At 33.7% G+C, this 19,743-nt stretch overlaps 1 protein-coding gene across 1 annotated transcript in view; it reads right to left on the bottom strand.

Moving 5' to 3' along the window:
- The window catches only part of LOC143254072 (protein Wnt-4-like), a 79,464-nt gene that overhangs the window by 14,766 nt on the left and 44,955 nt on the right, over positions 1-19,743 (bottom strand). Inside the window, exon 2 of the mRNA XM_076508821.1 lies at positions 3,479-3,720. Coding sequence (XP_076364936.1) covers positions 3,479-3,720 — 242 coding nt within the window. The remainder of the gene's footprint in view (positions 1-3,478; positions 3,721-19,743) is intronic.

Genomic DNA, 19,743 nt, shown 5'->3' on the forward strand with positions numbered 1-19,743 from the left:
GTCATTTTAACATGGAATTCCAACAGAAAAGGGACACGCTAAAATCAACAAATTATATCTTTTTAATACATTGTAAAGTCGTAAAATATTAATTCAAACTCAATTCTAAATGAATAAATAGAAATTTTAATTTTCGCACTTTGTGTGTGTGTGTGTGTTTATAGATTGCTGTTGATTTTGGTTGTTGTTTAGCGTAAGTACAAGTTTACTAGTTGTTGAGCCAAAATTATCATACTGATTAATGTAATATTACTACTGTTACACACCTCAGTTATAATAACAATATACATTGTTGTTACTTACACATTTTTAACTTTCTCGATTCTAGAAATTCGTCATTTGACAGCAAAACAAAATCTGATAAAATCGTCTGTACCTCGTCCTTATGACACACACACACAAATAAATGTTGCATGTTAACTATTATTATGCCTCAATCTGAACTACAGTCTAGCGAGTTCTTAGTTTTGTGGAGCTGATAGTATAAAAAAAGAAAACAGAAATTGTAACGGTTTATATTTTTGCTGTGCCCATTTTTGTTAAAACATAAACGTATGAGTGAAACCTATTTAGCTGAAGACAGATTTCTGGGTCTGAAAAGTACCTGTACCAACTGAACATTTTTGCCTACATTTAATTTTACAAACCGTATGTGCAAGACGTGACGTAAAGACAACGTATACATATTGTTTTTAATTCAAAACAGGCTTCCGTGCAATTTTTCCTCCATCATAAATTTCTGAACTCTTTAAGATGTACCAACTATTTAGAAAAATTTTTTGTATGATCATTTAGTATTTTATAATGAATATGAACTGCAGACTTGTACGTCTCAGATCTGCATGCGTTGCCTGATCCTCGTTCATCGAACCGCTCTATTTGTTTGTTTTTTTAATTTTGCGCAAAGCTACTCGAGGGCTATCTGCGCTAGCCGTCCCTAATTTAGCAGTGTAAGACTAGAGGGAAGGCTGCTAGTCATCACCATCCACCGCCAACTCTTGGGCTACTCTTTTACCAACGAATAGTGGGATTGACCGTTACATTATAACGCCCGAAAGGCTGAAAAGGCGAGCATGTTTGGTGCGACGGGGATGCAAACCCGCGACCCTCAGATTACGAGTCGCACGCCTTAACCCACCTAGCCATGCCGGGCCCCGCCATATTTACCAGTATGGACTCACACCATCACAAAGTGCTGATTTAATTATATCGTATTTGAACCAACTTGTTTATTTGACAGCTTAAAAGTCAGACGAATTTCCGTTGGTGAATATCAACTTCCAACATAGCTCTTGTGCTGTTTCCAAGTTAAAATGAAAGTGCAAAAAAAGAAAAGAAATATTAGGCAGTTGGTGTTGATTATTAAATAACGAAACACAATACGTAACCTTGTTGTTTGTTTTGCATAAAATAATACTCAAACTATTTCTATTGAATTTTGTTTCTCCCCAGTATGTGGACTTAAAACCAGGTGTAGTCAGTAAAGCACAAGTACAAAACGAATTCTTCTGTTCTAAAAAAAATATTAGGCCTATACATCTGTTTACACGTAATATTTAAATATTTTAAGAATCTCTTCCACCATTGATAATTTTACAATCCCTGATGGAATAAAAGCCCTGGTAGGGTCAATATAATAAATTCGTAAACATAACAATAACAATTATAATGTTTATTTTTGAATTTTCGATTAATAAAATACAGCAAAAAAAATCGTTTTCTGATATAATTTTCGAAGCATACTAGCTTTCTTTATTATTTGATAAAACGAAAAAAAAAATTGTTGTTATGGGAACTCAATCTGGAGAATGTAATGAGCAAATTAAGTGTAACACTTTAACCCTTATACGTTCCTCGCCACCTTTAATGTATTTAATAGATTAAATGTATATAATATATAATATGAAAGTATTCAAAGCCTAATACGAAACATTCTCTAACCTTTCTTAACGCCAGAAATTTAACTTGTAACGAAAGAAATTACAAAGCCAGAAATCATCAAAATATTAACACTAAAATGTCCTTTCGGTTTCATGACCACGCACGCATGACCCTTCATACTTTCAATGAAGTTAAACCTAAAAATTATTCTTTACTCTAATAATATTAAATCCTTTTATTATCTAGAATTTATTTTTAAAACAATAAAAAATCGAACTTAAAAATACTATTAACCAAATCTATATAACAAATACTTAAAGCTCAACTTTGCTTTTAAATTAATCCCAAATACTTGAAATACAAGCTTCTCGGTTTTCTTATGCAAATAAAATCGTCTGGCGGCTAACTAAGCATTTAAGCTTAATTTTGAGCTTAATCGAGTTAACTGTATGCATACATTAATAAAAAATTCACAATATTACATAAAAGTTAAGTCGAGTTTTAACTCACAAATGAATCTGTTGTTGAACGCAAAGCTATACAATGAATTATTTATGCCCACTGTAGGTACTGAAACCTGATTTTTAGGTTTGTAAACCCTCAGATTTACAGCTAAGCCTCAGTTACATCTCATGTGAGCCTAGCGTTCCCATGGAAATGATGCAATTTACAGTAATACGAATAGTGTTTCAGTTAATTTACTGATTAAAAATTGTTCCTATTTTCAAAAATATTCATTTCGAAAGCTTTAAGTTGTACATAATGAAGGAATATATACTCTGTCTGATTAGTTTAAAATTAATACAAAATTTGTTTGTTTTTGAATTTCGCACAAAGCTACTCGAGGGCTATCTGTGCTAGCCGTCCCTAATTTAGCAGTGTAAGACTAGAGGGAAGGCAGCTAGTCATCACCACCCACCGCCAACTCTTGGGCTACTCTTTTACCAACGAATAGTGGGATTGACCGTCACATTATACACCCCCACGGCTGGGAGGGCGAGCATGTTTAGCGCGACGCGGGCGCGAACCCGCGATCCTCGGATTACGAGTCGCACGCCTTACGCGCTTGGCCATGCCAGGCCTCGATATAAAATTAACAGCGACAAATCTGCCAGTTGCCAGTATCGATGCGTGTTGTTTTAGCTTTCTTCAAATATCGAGAATTGTTAACCTATAAACGCTTTAATTAAGTAAGTTTTCAACACATTTTCTTTCGTAATCATCAGACTCAGCCCGGTACGACCAGGTGGTTAAGGCACTCGATTCGTAATCTGAGGGTCGCGGGTTCGAATTCCCGTCGCATTAACATGCTCGTCCTTTTCAGCCGCGGAGGCGTTATAATGTGACGGTCAATCCCCCTATTCGTTGGTTAAAGAGTAGCCCAAGAGTTGGCGGTGGGTGATGATGACTAGCTGCTTTCCCTCTAGTCTTACACTGTAAAATTAGGGGCGGTTAGCGCAGTAGCCCTTATATAGCTTTGCGCGAAATTCAAAAATAAACAAACAATCATCAGACTGATTTTATAATTTCCTGTTGTGAATTTAGTTTCTCACACATTTTATACGAGACGTGAAAATTAAACTAAGCCTGGTGTTACCTGTTTTCAAGATTTTTCCGAATACTCGCTTCCCTCCTGTTGAACAGTTCCAACGGCGAGACCTAAACTGCCACTGGCATTCTTGAATAGCGAGTTCAGCGCCAAGCCTAACGCTATTCATGATTTCCAAGTTTTTCTGACAAATTTTTGATTGCTTTTTAGAGAGCTCTTTAATGTTACAGATCTCAACTCTTTCATCAACAGCGCCTCTGGTGGCTACAGAACTTTGACGAAGTAGAGCTCTGAAAAAAGAAAACACGTTTTTATAAAATTAACGTCTAGATTTTCCGAATGTTTAATATGTATATTCGAAAGAGGGTTAGTATTTGAACGTAGGTTTGTAAAAAAGTTTAGCAATCAGAAAGTATAAAGTATATTTTATCAATTAAAACTTTCTTCTACTGCAATTATAATCGCTTTTATTTCAATTAAATCATAACAGTTACAATATTACTGAAATACGCTACGAAGAAAACATTAATTGCAGTAATATAAGTATTTCAGCAGAAGGGAATAGTTAAAAAAATAATATAAAAATACTCATAAAAGACAGACATGAATCGACAAAATTAGCAAAAATAACTAATTCAAGCTATTTTTCAACTTACAATGGTACATTTGTTTTCTGCTGCAGACGTTTCTGTTCATCAAATGTTCTTTAGCCTTATACGTTAAACATCTGTTTGTTGTGTTTTGAATTTCACACAAAGCTACACGAGGGCTATCTGAGCTAGCCGTCCCTAATTTTACAGTGCAAGACTTAAGGAAAGGCAGTTAGCTATCACCACCCACCGCCAACTCTTGGGCTACTCTTACAAACAAATGGTGGAACTGACCGTTATGTTGTAATGTTCTCACGCCTGTAAGGGCGAGCATGTTTGGTGTGACGGGGATTCGCATCCGTGATCCTCGGATTACAAGTCGAGTGCCTATACTTGGCCGTGCCTGACCCAGTTAAACATAGATACAGCGGTTTACTTTTGTGCAATTATCAAATAGTCAGAAATTGTGTGGCTTTTTATTCAATTTTGTGCAATGCATCTCAAGGGTTTTCTGCGCTAACTGTTCCTAATTTGTAAGTGATAAGCCAAAGGAAAGCAGTTAGTCAACAGTACCTACCGGCAACTCTTGGGCGACCTTTTTACTAACGAATAGTGGAATTGATCGTACCATTATAACAACAATTATGTAATTATGAACAACAATTACATTTATATTCAAATTTATACGAGAGTCATTAAATTTGAGCATGTATCTTGGAAAAAGCCGTGGAAGTTTATTTTCTAAAGTCCATAATATATACATATCAGTCCAACATTAGGGAAATATATTTATATATAAAAAAAGCTGATTTAAGCAATTTATGTGAAAATCGAAACGATGAAACATGTTATTGGAAATGTTTCGAAGTGCGCTGTTTTATTCTAATGGCATTTATTTGAAGGTTTTTCTTTGTAGTAGCTAACTTCCATACTTGAACGCCAAAAGCTAGCGAAATATTGTAAATTAATAGGTTTTACTTTATGACAAAATTTCTCAGCCTCTGTGCGTGTTTTTTGTTGGTTTTTTTTTACATTTTTTTCAATTTGTGCTTTACGCATTTCAAACCAGAGGTGAAAGATTCAATAACGTCTCTCATTTGCAGCTTAACATTATTCCTATCACAAACAGTAGGCCTATTTATCATTTATGTTTACCTGACATTATAGGTCTAGGTTATCTCATGATTATCACAAATAGTAGGCCTAGGCTATTACTTATACGCTGCTGGCCAAACTCTTAATGCCAATGAACACAAAGAAAAAAATATGCATTTTGCGTTGTTAGACTCAACAACTTATTTGAGTAGAGCTTCGAAAGATGAAAATAAGAAAAAGGGGTCACTTTCAACATTGTTTATAACTGTCTTTCATACTTACCTCCTGTATTCTATATCGAAACATGTCTGTTATTAAATATGTAAGTGCACAGTGACTTTTGGAACACCCTGTAGAATGCGATGTTGTGAGTCGAATTTAATATTAAAAATCGAATCACAACTTAAACCGTTTGAGTGTAGTTAACCTCGGCAAAGTACGATGCTTAGAACATTTTAAAATTAGTTTTATCACCTAAGTAAAACTACAAGTAAAATAGTATTTAAATATATAACCCACGAAATATATAAATTTTAAATAATTAAGAAAGTAATTATGTGAAATAATTAAAGGATTATCAGCTAATGATTGAACTTTGAGGATTTTTTATGATTTAATCAACAGTTATAATTGTGCCAGGTATATTAAAGTGTAAGAACACTTAAATCTAATAATCGCGATATAATAGCCAGTTAATTATCACGTTTTGATTGTAAAATGTAACGGTAAGTTTTAGGCCATAAGGGAATTTTTTACTTCAAAGACTTAGACATAATTTTTCAAATCACTATATTTTTTTCGTATTGACATAGTTATTAAATTTTTAAACAATTATAATTATACAGCTCTTAAATATTAAATCTGTTGCTTAAAATGAGTGACGAGAAAAATTTGTCTTGTTACTTAAATTTTTTATTTCATTTACAGGAATTTACAAGGTTTCTTTGGCACCTAATTTTCTATAAAAAAATCTTTGTATATTTGATAACAAGTACTCAAGTTTTCCAAAAAAATCCAGTACCCAGTGTGTTACTTCAATTACAGTTAACAACTTTTGTTATTTAATTAATGAAAACTGACATATAAAATAGCCAAAACAAAGTTAAAACAATCAGTTAGTGATAAAAAACAACAACTTAAGTATTTTAAAAACTAAGGGAGTTGAAATTATATGATTTGTGTATAAAAGACATTTTACAATATTATATCCACTATTACTATCATAAAATTAACTAACTGATCAGACTGTGCTATAAATGTATGCTACAAGGATATAATTAATAATAACCCAATGTACATTAGATGTAAAATGGAAAAGAAAGATAGGTATATAAAGTACAGATTTAGTATTTGTTTCACCAGTGGTGTGTATTGGCTAGTTTGAAATAACATTATTTATATCTGTTGTTTTTGGGTGTTTCTTTTAACCTAAATGGAAATGCAAGTTGAATCACATCTATGGAAACTGTTGTACACACGCAATAAACCAACAAAATATACCTAATGTTTCATTCTAGTTGGTGCTCAAGTTGTGCAAGTTTGTTGTTGCAACATTCCAGAATGAAGTTACATTACAACTGCAGTAATACTTAATACATTTTTGCATATAGTTTGCTGTAAAAAGATTTTTATTTATTGTTAAAAAAGGTTTCAGAATAGTACCAGAATATTGTTTTAAATGCTATAAGAGCATTTCAATGCTTTCTACTATGAATTGAGCATTGTTTATAAGATATTAATAACAAGGGTTCATTTGGTTTTTCAGTACTGATCCTGTTTAACCCACTCCTGAGAGAAAGTAAGAACTTAAAAACACCTCTTAATTTTCAGAAAATAATTGTTTGTGTCTTCAACAGGGCATCTCGTTCCATAAAATTTAACAAGAAACTTGCTTATTATTTCCAGATCTTAAATTTGTCTCTTTTTTTATTTTATAAGTGGCTTCAGAATGTTTCATAAACAATCTTTTGAGTCCCTGATAATATGGTAAATGTCAATAAAATCCAAAGGTCAACCATTCATTTAGGGAAAATAGATATTTTTTTTAGCTAAATGTGACTTTTACCCTACTGAAAGTCATATTTGTATCTCGTAGTACTAAAATCTATAACCCTACAAGTCTTAACATTAAATACTAAAACAGTCCAGTGAATATATTTTTGTAGATATAACCTGAAATCCAATTTGCCAAACCATTAGCAATGGTGCATGGCTGAGTGGCTTGAGAGAATTATCAACCTGTACACCAACGCCTGTTTCATTCACAGGATCAGAGGTTATTCCCATCAAAATCTGCTTATAATTCACATTATTATAGTCCACATATATTACTTCATATAATACTGGTGAATCATTACAACTTGACATATTACTATAATAATACACTGCTGGCCAAAATCTTAAGGCTAATGAACATAAAGATAAAATATGAATTTTGCGTTGTTAGACTCAACAACTTATTTGAGTAGAGCTTCGAAATATGAAAATAAGAAAAAGGGAAAATAAAAATAAAAAAACTCTTTTAGCATTTAATAGGGAAATTGTGAACACTATGAAATTAGCCTAAATACAAGCAGCGTATTTATTTCAAATAGTAGGCCTAGTTTGTCACTTATGCTTATTACAAATGGTAGGCTTACGTTATCATTTGCTTTTATATACATTCTAGTGCGCGCTGAGAAACACCACTTGTTTTTTTTCATTAGTTTGAACTGCCTTTATATAACCACTGTCAAAAGTTTAGTTTCAGTAAAGAAAATTGTCTGAATATTATCGAGTAAAATATTTCGTGTAAATATTGATAAAATTTATTTATGAAGAATAAAACACAATAATGAAACCTAAACATTTTATTTTCAGTTATAAAAAGCGCTCATTAGGTCTGGAAGAGAAAAGATGCGCATATGCGTCCCGACGTTTTTATCTTATAAGCATTTATCGCGAGAATGTAAAATGACATGAGCGCTGCCTAAAGCGATAGCTCTAATTTGCAGTCATGTCTAATTTATGGTTTTATGTCCTTAAGTAAAAATAATTCTTTACGAAAATTTACTGAAGTTTTTAAACCGTTAATTTACCAAAACAAATTATTTGTTTTATTTGATATTTATCGTAACTCTACATAACATGCCCTCCATAAGAACCGACGCCCAATTTTTAGTATTATAGCTTATAAGCCTTGAAACTTTCCACTCAGATACTAAGTGGGGGGATGGGCAAATATTAAATATAAAGATAGCGTGAGTGTGTTTTCTTATAGCAAAATCACATCGAGCTATCTGTCGAGTTCACCGATGTAGATACAACAAATATTAATTACGTTTTTTTTCCGGAAATGGAGACTGGGATAGTTTCATCCCACGAGTTAGTTAATGTACAGAGTGGCCCGTAAGTCCCTACCCATCCATATATCTTATGTATCCAGTGTATCTGTGTGCTGTACCTCATTCTCGCTGCATAATATTATACAACGCCATGTTCTGTGAGACATTTTGCTCAACATAGCAGGGGTCATTGTTCCAAATGCCGCGATAACAGCTGCCTTCCTCTCATCATTAGTATTATAACGTCATTCACAAGGTCATATTTTACAAGCATGTAGATAATTTGTCTATCAACTCTCATTTGTACAAGCTACAAATATTAACCCATCATGAACGCAAAATCTTTCGTTTTAACCCCTCATAAACAGACAGCTTTCCGTCTTAATCCATCATAAACATACAACTTTCCATTTTAATTCTTCCTAAATCCACAGCCTTTCACCATTATCCATCATAAGCATACAATCGTCCACATTAATCCATCACAGTCTCCACAACCTTCCCATTTTAAACAGATATGGATTAAAGAAGCAAATGGATTCTGTTTCTCCGGGTTCCCTGACCGAAGTCACTCCCCCTGTCTGACGGAAAAGTAAAAAATAAAATAAAATAAAAATGGCTGTTTTATTGAAAAGCACGTGTTTGCAAATATGTCACTACAACAGCAAAGATGTTCCTCCCGTGGGACAGAAATAAGTACGTAATTATGACGAAAAAATCCAGGATTCGATTTCCCGCGGTGGGCACAGCAGTAGCCAATTGAGGATATTGCTCCTCCAAATAAACAGCGAGTTTAGGTTTTTTGTTGTTGTTTTTTTTATAAATTATATTGCCGATCATTCAACCACAATCACTGTCAATACTTTATGATGAATATTGAAATTATATATTGTATATTATCTATCCATTATTTGCGTGATACTCAAATTGTAATTAATAAATAGGATAGAACTGTATCTGACATATTTATAATGTTCAGTTTTGAGGGCTTAATCCAACTCTCATAATAAATATATAGCCTTTCGTCCTAGCCCATTCTAGCCTACATAATATAACTCTTCTCTTAAACCCATCACAATCATACAGCATTACACCTTAACCCATTATAACCAACATAATATTCCCTTTTAAACACATCATAAATATATACAACTCCACGTCATAAGCCATGTGGACTTACAATGTCAAAATTCGGAGTTCGATTTCCCGCGATGGACACAGCAGATACCCCGATGTGGTTTTACTCAAACACAATCAAACTAACTAGTTTTATGTTGAAAAGACGGTTCCTGTTTAGTAGGCAATGGCTGAGTACAGTATAGGGTCTGGTGGTTAAGGCGCTCGATTTGCCATCTGTTGGTCGCGGAGTCGAAATCCATCACCTAACATGTTCGTCCTTTCAGTCGTTGATAGAGTAGCTCACGAATTGGCAGGAGATGGGTTTAACTAGCTGCCTTCCTTCCAATCAACCACTTCAAAATCAGAGAGGACTAGAGCAGATATCACTCGAGTAGGTTTGCGCGAAATTCCACAGAACCAAACATTTCAATATCTTCCATTTCGAAAGGCATGGGATAGCCTGGTGGTTAGGCCGCTCGACTCGCGATCTACTTTTGTTTTTTTCCCTTGTGCATCAGGATTTTTTAAAAAATTTATCTTGGATATGGTGACAATTCTTTGGCGCCATCTCTTAGGCACAATTTATACTAGTTGATAGATGAAAGAAAGTTCGAATCATATCTAATCTAAAAGTAACTATAATTTCACGGTATATAGTCATTTCTCCGTGACGTGTAAGGTTATTTGTCTAAACAAAACCTCAATTAAAAATTCACTCTACGTCTTGAATGAAATGTGCTTCTTCATGTAAGGTCAAGTGTGGTCCAAATGGATAGCGTATTGGACAATATAATTGAGTGTCCATCACACGCTTCCCATTACTGCAAAAAATAGATACAAAATTACTTTGAACTTTGAGGCCATCAGTGATGTATAAGGTTGATGTTCAAACCCCAGCATTCTGTCGAACAAGAGTGGTCCAAGAAGTGGCGGTTGGTGTTGTTGACGAGTTACCTTCTCTCTAGCTATTAATTTAACATTAGGAACGAAAAGCGCCGTCTCGTGGCACAGCGGTATGTTTTCGGATTCGCGACGTAAGAAACCGGAGCTTAATTTCAATTAATTAATCTAGGAAAGAAAAACAAAACAAAACAGACAGTCAAATTACACTATCTGTTCAGACAAGAGTAGTCCAACAGTTGGCGGTAAGTGCTGTTGAAAAGGGAGCTTTCATTCTAGCCCGTCAGTTAAAAATTTCGAATAGACACGTGCAGATAGCCCTTCTGCAGCTTTGTGAAATACAAAACAAAACAAGTGGACATTTGCAACCTCCTGGTCTTTTATTTCACTGGACAAAATATGAAATGAAGATTTGACTTTAAAACAAAATCTAAAATAATTGTTTGTTTGAACTTAAGCACAAAGTTACTCAATGGGCTATCTGTGCTCTACCTACCCCGGGTATCAAAACCCGATTTCTAGCGTTGTACCTCCGCATACATGCCACTGTGCCAGTGGAGGTATATCTAAAAGAATATATTGTGGATGTGAAAAACAAAGCCTACCAAAATGTATTTACAAGTTGTATTACATATTACATTTTCAACTAGCCTAAAACTGAGTTAAATGGTAATTTAAATCTAGAAGTTATATAAATATCAACATGTTTTCAGTTTATGATACACTACCAACAAGATTGGTACACATGGTTTTTTTTATATACAAAAGTATTTTAATGTACAAACAATAATACAATTTATATGCAAAAACGGCTCGTTTGGGTTGAGAAAATATTTTACTCAGAAGCTTCTATGTAAACTATTTTCTCAACCCAAACGAGCCGTTTTTCATATATATTTCTCTACAAGTGGGTTTTCTCGACATCACTGAATAATACAATTTACAATAATGATTATTACAAATAATGATTTATGTACAAACGTTTTACAAAATTACAAAAAATAGTCTTTTTTCTTATATGGAACTTCCTTGATATCGAGGGTTCATGATGAGCGAGTTAATTTCGTGTTGATGTCAGAAGAATTCACTTAACAGGGAGCTAGCTAGCTCTGCGTTTTTCGCTGATCACACCTTGAGTTTTTCACTGCTGAATTTATATAATGTCTTCGTAAAAATACCTATGTCTGATGTGAATCTGCTAAAGTTAAATGGTTTGTGATGTTCGAAATTTATAAAACGTTCCTGGTCAAATATCTAAAGTTCCCAATTAATAAGCGTTAATCACAGTTATAGCTTCCAAGATTTATAGTATACCAACTATAGCAAACCAGTAATACATATAGTATCTCTTAGCGCTTAGCGTTGATAACATTTATAGGCGTGAGGAGGGTTTATGGAAATTTCAGTATGTACAACAATACTGACGATACGCTATTGTTTACGTAAACACATATTGTTGATTCTTACACTGAGAATCTTGTACAACTTTAGTGAATATGCGGGAGTTTCGCAATATTGATTTAATAATACACGTTACGTACATTTCTAAATACAATTTAAACAAACAGATATATGATGGTAAAACCGTCACAGTTGCATTAGGAAATTTCCTTTACGTGGCTACTGACGTACGTAGCACCTCAATAATTCGCTACGTTCATTATTAGCTCAAAAATGTCTTTCAAGCCCTGAAAATTTGCATATTAGTTTTGAAATAGTTTTGTTTCTTTAGTTATGTTTCGCGAAAAGCTGCTCGTGAGCTGTCTTCACTAGCTCACCTCAGTTTAGAAGTGATAAACTAGAGGGAAGATATCTCGTAAACTCTTGAGTTATTGTTTTTTTATTTACAAATGAAAAGTGAGATTAACAGTCACATTATAACACTTTAAATATCGTATTGAAGCTACGGGTATTACAAACTGCTCTATGACGAATACTTCCTTGTGTTAAAATTATTATTAAGTGATAAGTTTCACGGTTAGCTATCTGCACTGTGTCCAACCTAACGAATAGAACGCAGGATTTTAGTATTATAAGTTCCCAAGCTCACTGTTACGCCACCGATGCACAAAATTATTAGAATAAAAATAAATTTCTAAGGCACGTTAGTTAGTTTTTTGGTTTTGGGAGAAATATAAAACCGTGTAGGCTTAACTTATAAACTATCAAATTATAGTACAATTTCCAACCTCTATAATCTAAATCTAAATCACGCCATCTGTACCAACCCAGGTAATCTAAGGTTAACACTAGGAATTACATTTTAAACACACACTAAAAATGTCAGAGTTAGAAAAAAATTACAAATTAAAAACCACTTTTGGGGGACACTTCTTAATGAACCAGTGGATCCTCGGTAACATATGCGTGTTGAGTTAGTCCATACAAAATCCAACCAATGGACCAAGAGGTGAAATAATGACGTCATACAAAATCCAACCAATGGACCAAGAGGTGAAATAATGACATCATACAAAATCCAACCAATGGACAAAGAGGTGAAATAATGATGTGTTTCTATTACATTTACTCAGAATTATCGTTTAATTTCTTGATAAACCACAATATACTTACGCGTTTTCTCATCTTGCCTATCTATTGAAACAGTATAATGTTATTTAAACGTACCAGATGGCGCCAGAAAGGTTACTGACCAATCAACAATGTCTTCGGGTTTTCTCTTGTTGTAGCGCACTTTGACATAGAAAGTAGTTTTCTTAATAAGAGTGATTTTATATGTTTTTCAAAACAAATTATTTTAAAAGACACCTAGTGGATAAATCGATTATTTTCCCTCTCTAACTTTCAATGTAACAACTAGAATACCTTTTACAGCCAGAAGTTTTCAGACATCTGTCGAATATATGTGCTATAGAATATTCGTCACACAACAAAGAACTTCATCGAACAAAATCACAGAGTTATGCAAGATGGGCAGATCTCTAGTGGTATGGGTGTTAACACTTTTACTGATAAGGAAAGAACAACGTTTCGCTTTGAATGTTGTAGGTTATTCTTGATGACGAGAATGTATCTCATAACGGCTGGTATGGGTATTAACACTTTTACTGATAAGGAAAGAACAACGTTTCGCTTTGAATAGTGTAGGTTATTCTTGATGACGAGAATGTATCTCAGAACGACTGGTATGGGTGTTAACACTTACTAATAAGGAAAGAACAACGTTTCGCTTTGAATGGTGTAGGTTATTCTTGATGACGAGAATGTATCTCAGAACGGCTGGTATGGGTGTTAACACTTACTAATAAGGAAAGAACAACGTTTCGACCTTCCTAGGTCACCTTCAGGTTAACAAAGTCAATGTTATTGGAAAGTTTATAGTCAAACATCCACGAGAAATTCGTTTCAGAGTGACTTTACTGTAAGCAATGTGACTACATTCAGATGAGCACCGCTCTTTCCATGAGGACTATCTATAAGAGCTATAAATGATCAGGACTGTCTATATGAGCAATACAAGATACATAATATACACGACATTCCAATGTTTTGCTTGGTGTTAAGTCTGTCAGCATTGGATTTTTGATAATTTGTTGTAAATTTTGTGAGGAGATGCGTATCTCGTCACCCGTTTACAAGTAGGCAGGTAAACAAATCGGTAGTGATTTTGTTATGTCGACTGCGACGGGTGGTCGAACATGGCCTGTACTGATTTTGCGAGGGATGGTCGGACATGGCCTGTACTTTGTGCTGAGTTTGTACATTGGAAGTCTATTTGTGAGATATTAGTACTTCTACAAGCACGTGACTGTGAGGTGTATCTATTTGTAAAGTACTAATAATTTTACAAGCATGTGTGTATCAAACAAATCCACATTTCAAGCATTAATATGTCTCTAAGCACGTGGATATCAAGATATGTTAAATGAACTCATTCCAGGGTCCATGGAATCCTGTTTTGTTTTGTCAATAAGATAACACGTTGTTTCAGCAAGACAACGTTTTTACTACACAACCAAGTATTCGATCCACGCTCAGTTGGAAAACAACAACATTAATTAATTGAATGATCCAACCAGAGCCAAGATGGATCCTTTTAGGATCCTTCCCACCTCGGTGCCCCTGTAATCCCAACCAAAGCAAAGTAGCTTCTTCTAGGATCTTTCACACTTTGATGTCCTTGTAACTTTGTCCAAAGTGCATTTTAAAACCATGGTCAAACATAACATACATTATTTTATTTAATATTTCCAATTAAATGGCGACTGGCTTATCGCCTTATTGCATCTTATTAGCGTAAATTAGGCGCATTTAGTGTTGAAGTTACAAGCTACCAAGATCATATAGTTTTAGTGGTTTTTTAGTTTTTAATTTTTTTTAAATTAATATTATTATAATGCTTTATACAATCTCCTTTTGGTATCACTAATATACCCGTATATTGCTGCGATCCCATATTCTCAAACAAACATGTTAGTAATTATTAGTTAAGCTGTAAAAATAACTGGTTTGTCTTCGTTTCTTTTGGGATATTCGCATAAAGCTACTTTAAGGGCCATCCATAGTATTTTAACTTACACTGAGAATACAGTCAGTCAGCAGCACTCAGCGCCACCTCTTGTCTGACCAAATGGCGGGATTTAACCATCACTCTTTTAACGCACTCAAACTCTAAAGTGGAGAGTGCTTTTTTTTTTTTTTTCGGTAACGGTTCGCGATTGATGAAGTCGTAGGTCTTTAGTCCGACACACTAAAAAACTAAGGCACGCTCGGCATGGAAATAATTGGACGGTCTGTTTTGTTACCACATTTAAACCCCCTAGTGGCACAGCGGAATGTCTGCGGACTCACGCCGCTAAAACCGGATTTCGATACTGGTGGTGGGCAGAGCACAGGTAGCCCATTGTGTAGCTTTGTGCTTAATTCCAAACAAACCCAAACAATTCAAAGCTACATTTAACTTCAATATTCATCTTAACTACAGCTCACCTTTCACACATCTTGTTATTAAGCACATCAGGATGTGTTTCACAGTTCTTGTAATAAGGCAGTTAAGGCCAATAGGAAATATTTCACACTGTAATTTTACACTCTTACAATAAAGGTCATTAGAACATGTTTATACTAGTTTCGAATAGTAATCGTTTTACAAGATATATAGAACAAATAATATAAAGTAATTTTTTTAATAAATTGATCTTTTCCATATGACATTTATGTGGATCATAAAAATAATTATTGATATTATCTTACTGTAAACAAGATATATCAACCACAGCTCTCATAACATCCAAACACCTACCTCTCTTCAATACATGTTTTCCAGAATAGGCCCGGCATGGCCAGGTGGGTTAAGGCGTTCGACTCGTAATCCGAGGGTCGCGGGTTCGAATCCCCGTCGCACCAAACATGCTCGCCCTTTCAGCCGTGGGGGCGTTATAATGTGACGGTCAATCCCGTTATTCGTTGGTAAAAGAGTAGCCCAAGAGTTGGCGGTGGGTGGTGATGACTAGCTGCCTTCCCTCTAGTCTTACATTACTAAATTAGGAACGGCTAGCGCAGATAACCCTCGTCTGGCTTTGCGCGAAATTAAAAAACGAAACAATTCTTTCCAGAATGTTAGTGGTTAATGAAATCTACAAAGACACAATAGATACATCAGGATTATCGGGTATTAACAGCACCCACAAATACACAAAATATCCGTTTCAGAATACTCGGAATTTTTTAATGTTGTTACCAGGGTCCTGAAAGCAAACAGAACCGCACTACGACATCTACTATATCTAGATACCTTTCTTTCCCACAGAACGTCAAAAAAAATTCTCTATCTTTTTAGTATCGTGTTAGATATTATAAGATTGATTGGTACTAGCTTTGTTTGTCTGTTTCAGAGGTATTGAAACCCAGTTTTTAGCGTTGTAATCTCTCAGACATTTGGCTGAACCTGTGAGGTGGAAGAGGGGGCAACTGATTTTAACAGAAAGCAAGTAAGAAATGTTCGTTAATATACGTAACTCTCTTTATATCTAGTACTAAAGCTATAATTGGTATGCTAGTAAGTAGGGTTAACTAATTTCAGTAAATTGTCTCATTGCGGCTATAATTGGTCTACTAGTAATTAGGGTTAACTAACGTATCAGTAATTTATCTCATTGCTCACTACGATTTTACTTTTTGTAGAGCTTTGCTCTGGCCTTTTGTACGTATTAATAGTTTCAGCGATCCTCTAAAGTGAAGTCAACATGATATTAGAGAAAAGCACATTTTCAAACAGAGAGGTAATATTGCCCAACTATGTCTTTTTTTTAACTTAAAACTGAGTTTTCGCTGTGGCTGAATGGCTCATACCTTGGTTAACACTTTTTTTTAGCAGTGAATAATGGCCAAACCGTGTAGCACGAGACTAACGAGGCACGTGATACGTTAAGTTAATTAATATTAAGATTATTCCACTTCATACGACCAGTTATTTAATAGCGCTATTAAAATTATTTTGTGAAAATTCTTTTTTTTTTTTTTTTGGTTAACGATGCTGTTTGATTTGTTATAGCTGATAACAAAAGGCAAAAGAAAATTTAAACACGCGATGACTATGAATAGGAAATGAGTAACTTTTGCAAATAAAAATTTGAAACTGTTGGACATTAAACAGTAAAATGGACGAATGAATTTAAAACATCTCCTCGAGAGTGAATTTTATGATCATTGTTTAAAATTTCGCTTCTGTATCAAGCACGCTAAGTACTTTGAATGCAACAGTGTTAGCATTATGCTTTTTATAAATCCGATGTTTTTGGTTCAGTTGTATGTTGTATATTATTTTAAATCTTAAAATAAATATAAAATAATTTCATTTTAATGAAGTTGAATAGTAGTTCAATCTCTTTGAGCTAGTTTGGATATTGAAAATATAATTAGTCTTAATTAAAACCGTTATTAAAATAAACAAAATTACCCGAAAAATACATAAATTTTATGCTATTGTTTACAACTGTAACAACTCTTACAGTTTAAGGCTCATAACGTTATTAAAATAATACTTAGAATTATAAATTTACTGTGAGCTTTCGGTCCTCTTACTGGAGCCTGTGAAGGCCAACTGTGAAGGCCTGGTAAAATGGTGTGTAATTGTGTGCGTTTTCTTATAGCAAAGCCATATCGGGCTATCTGCTGAGTCCACCGAAGGGAATCGAACCCCTAATTTTAGCGTTGTAAATCCGTAGACGTAAGAGGATCTAAAGTTCGCAATAAAAAGTATTTGAACGTAGAGAAAAATTCATTTATGAATATACGTGCAATAACTTTGTTTTATAAAGAATTGGAGCCTCTCTAAGTTGTCTACATTCACTAGCCAAGATACTGAATTTTGATTTCTCAGAGTTCTCAGACTTTATCGAAATATTAAATTTTTAAATACTTTTACATTTATTCCAATTTTGTGCATAAGTTTAAAAATACAGATCATAGTATCAACGTATACAGCTTTTCTATAACCATGCTTAGAAACCTGACTTTAAACCGATTCTGAGGAGCTTGAAATTTAGGTAACTTTTAAATTTTGTGTTAGAAAACCCTACAAACTTAAGTATTGATGGAATTTATATTTTAAATAATTACTAATTGCTGTTTTCAATGTTAGAATTATGAAGTGATTTGTTTAATATCCTTCAACTCAAGCTGTGTTAAATTTTAAGAAAATAATCATACGTTTCTGAATCACAAATTTTTAAGTTCAGACAATTGATATGTAGTCTTGTAACTATGTATCTTTGATGTATATGAACGCATGAACTAATGAGACTTATTACTAAAAATGTTTACGAAATTTACGAAGGCAAGTTTTATTAAAAATATAAAAAGTCCAGTTAAGCCCATCACCTTTGATCAAAAGATCGAATTACATTTAACGATAAACCTCAGTAATTACCTCAAATAAATTGTTTAACTTTACAAAACGATATTCGTCGTGTTTATTATTATAATTTTAGGTAAAGTGTATATAAAAAAACGATTTTGGGGAATGTTATTGTCAATATTTAAACCCCTAAATAAATGTGTTACAAAATATAAAGAGAAATTAAGGGCCTAGCATATCTGTCGATTCTACTTATCTGTTCTTAAATTATAACAGACTTAAGTTATCTCTTCGAATAAGGTTTAAACAATCATTATTTTTCCAATAGTTTAATTTTCAAAAGCTATATTTTGCCATTTTATTGAAACTTCAAAAGCTAAAACTTTCTCATTTAAAAGAACAAATAAATTAAGCAAACATATAAGATAAATTTTTATCCACAATTTTATTTAAGATAAATTCTTAAGCCTAACTTCACTATAAAACAACTAATAACACGAAATATATGGTACAGAAGTCTTTATCATATCAAGCAGAAGTTTGAACGGATACGCTGTACAATGATTTTTTGTTAACCTCTGAAAAAGTAACAAAGCTCTCTCACTAAAATCCAAGGCAATAATTGTTACTTACTGTTTAAAACTAATTTTAAACGTAACTTTATCAAATGGTTGACTTGAGAGACATTGTTAAGCTTAAATATTACAATTAAGCGATTATGAACGTCAAGGCACATTTTGTACTCGTTTATAACTGTGCTTTTAGGTGGTTTTACCTGAAAGCCACAGGTGAGGATCATAACTGACGTAAAAGTACTAAACACACACACAAATGGTGATTGAGAGAATACTGTTTGCTTCTAGCTTGTACTATATCCCACTTTTCTAATCTCGTATTCTAGCTTTTTTCTTTCTGCTCAGAGGTAATTGTAACTTGTGTAGGAAATATTGCAAAACACCAAACAGACATTTAAAAAAACCCAAAAAACTATCAGTTCTTACATGTAATATTTAATATTCTTGTTATTTATTTACACAATTAATTCTCTCAGATGCCACTGAGCCTAAATCGGCCTTTCTTAGCATTACAGATAAAAATGCAATATAAAGATTGTAACATTTGATTGCATATACGTTTGAAAATCAACCATCGTTGGTTGTGCTTCAGTAGGTCAGAGATAATTTTTCCGGATTTACAAAACAAAAATACTGGGTTCGATTTCCCGTGGTGAACAGACCACTAATTATGCAGTTTTAAGCTAAAATAGCAACAATCTCGATTAATGAAATAATCGTGTGAATCTCTTTCCAAGTTATAACCACATTAAAGAGAGATTCCGGAATACGAAGCCATATTTAACAATTTTCATAAATTCAAAACGCATTTATTCACGTGCCACGCTTTCTGTTATCACTACCTACATATCCATTTTCTTCGTTGAAAGGCGTTCTAAAAGTCATTATTTAT

This window comes from Tachypleus tridentatus, chromosome 6 (assembly GCF_004210375.1).
Source record: "Tachypleus tridentatus isolate NWPU-2018 chromosome 6, ASM421037v1, whole genome shotgun sequence".
NCBI lineage: Eukaryota > Metazoa > Arthropoda > Merostomata > Xiphosura > Limulidae > Tachypleus > Tachypleus tridentatus.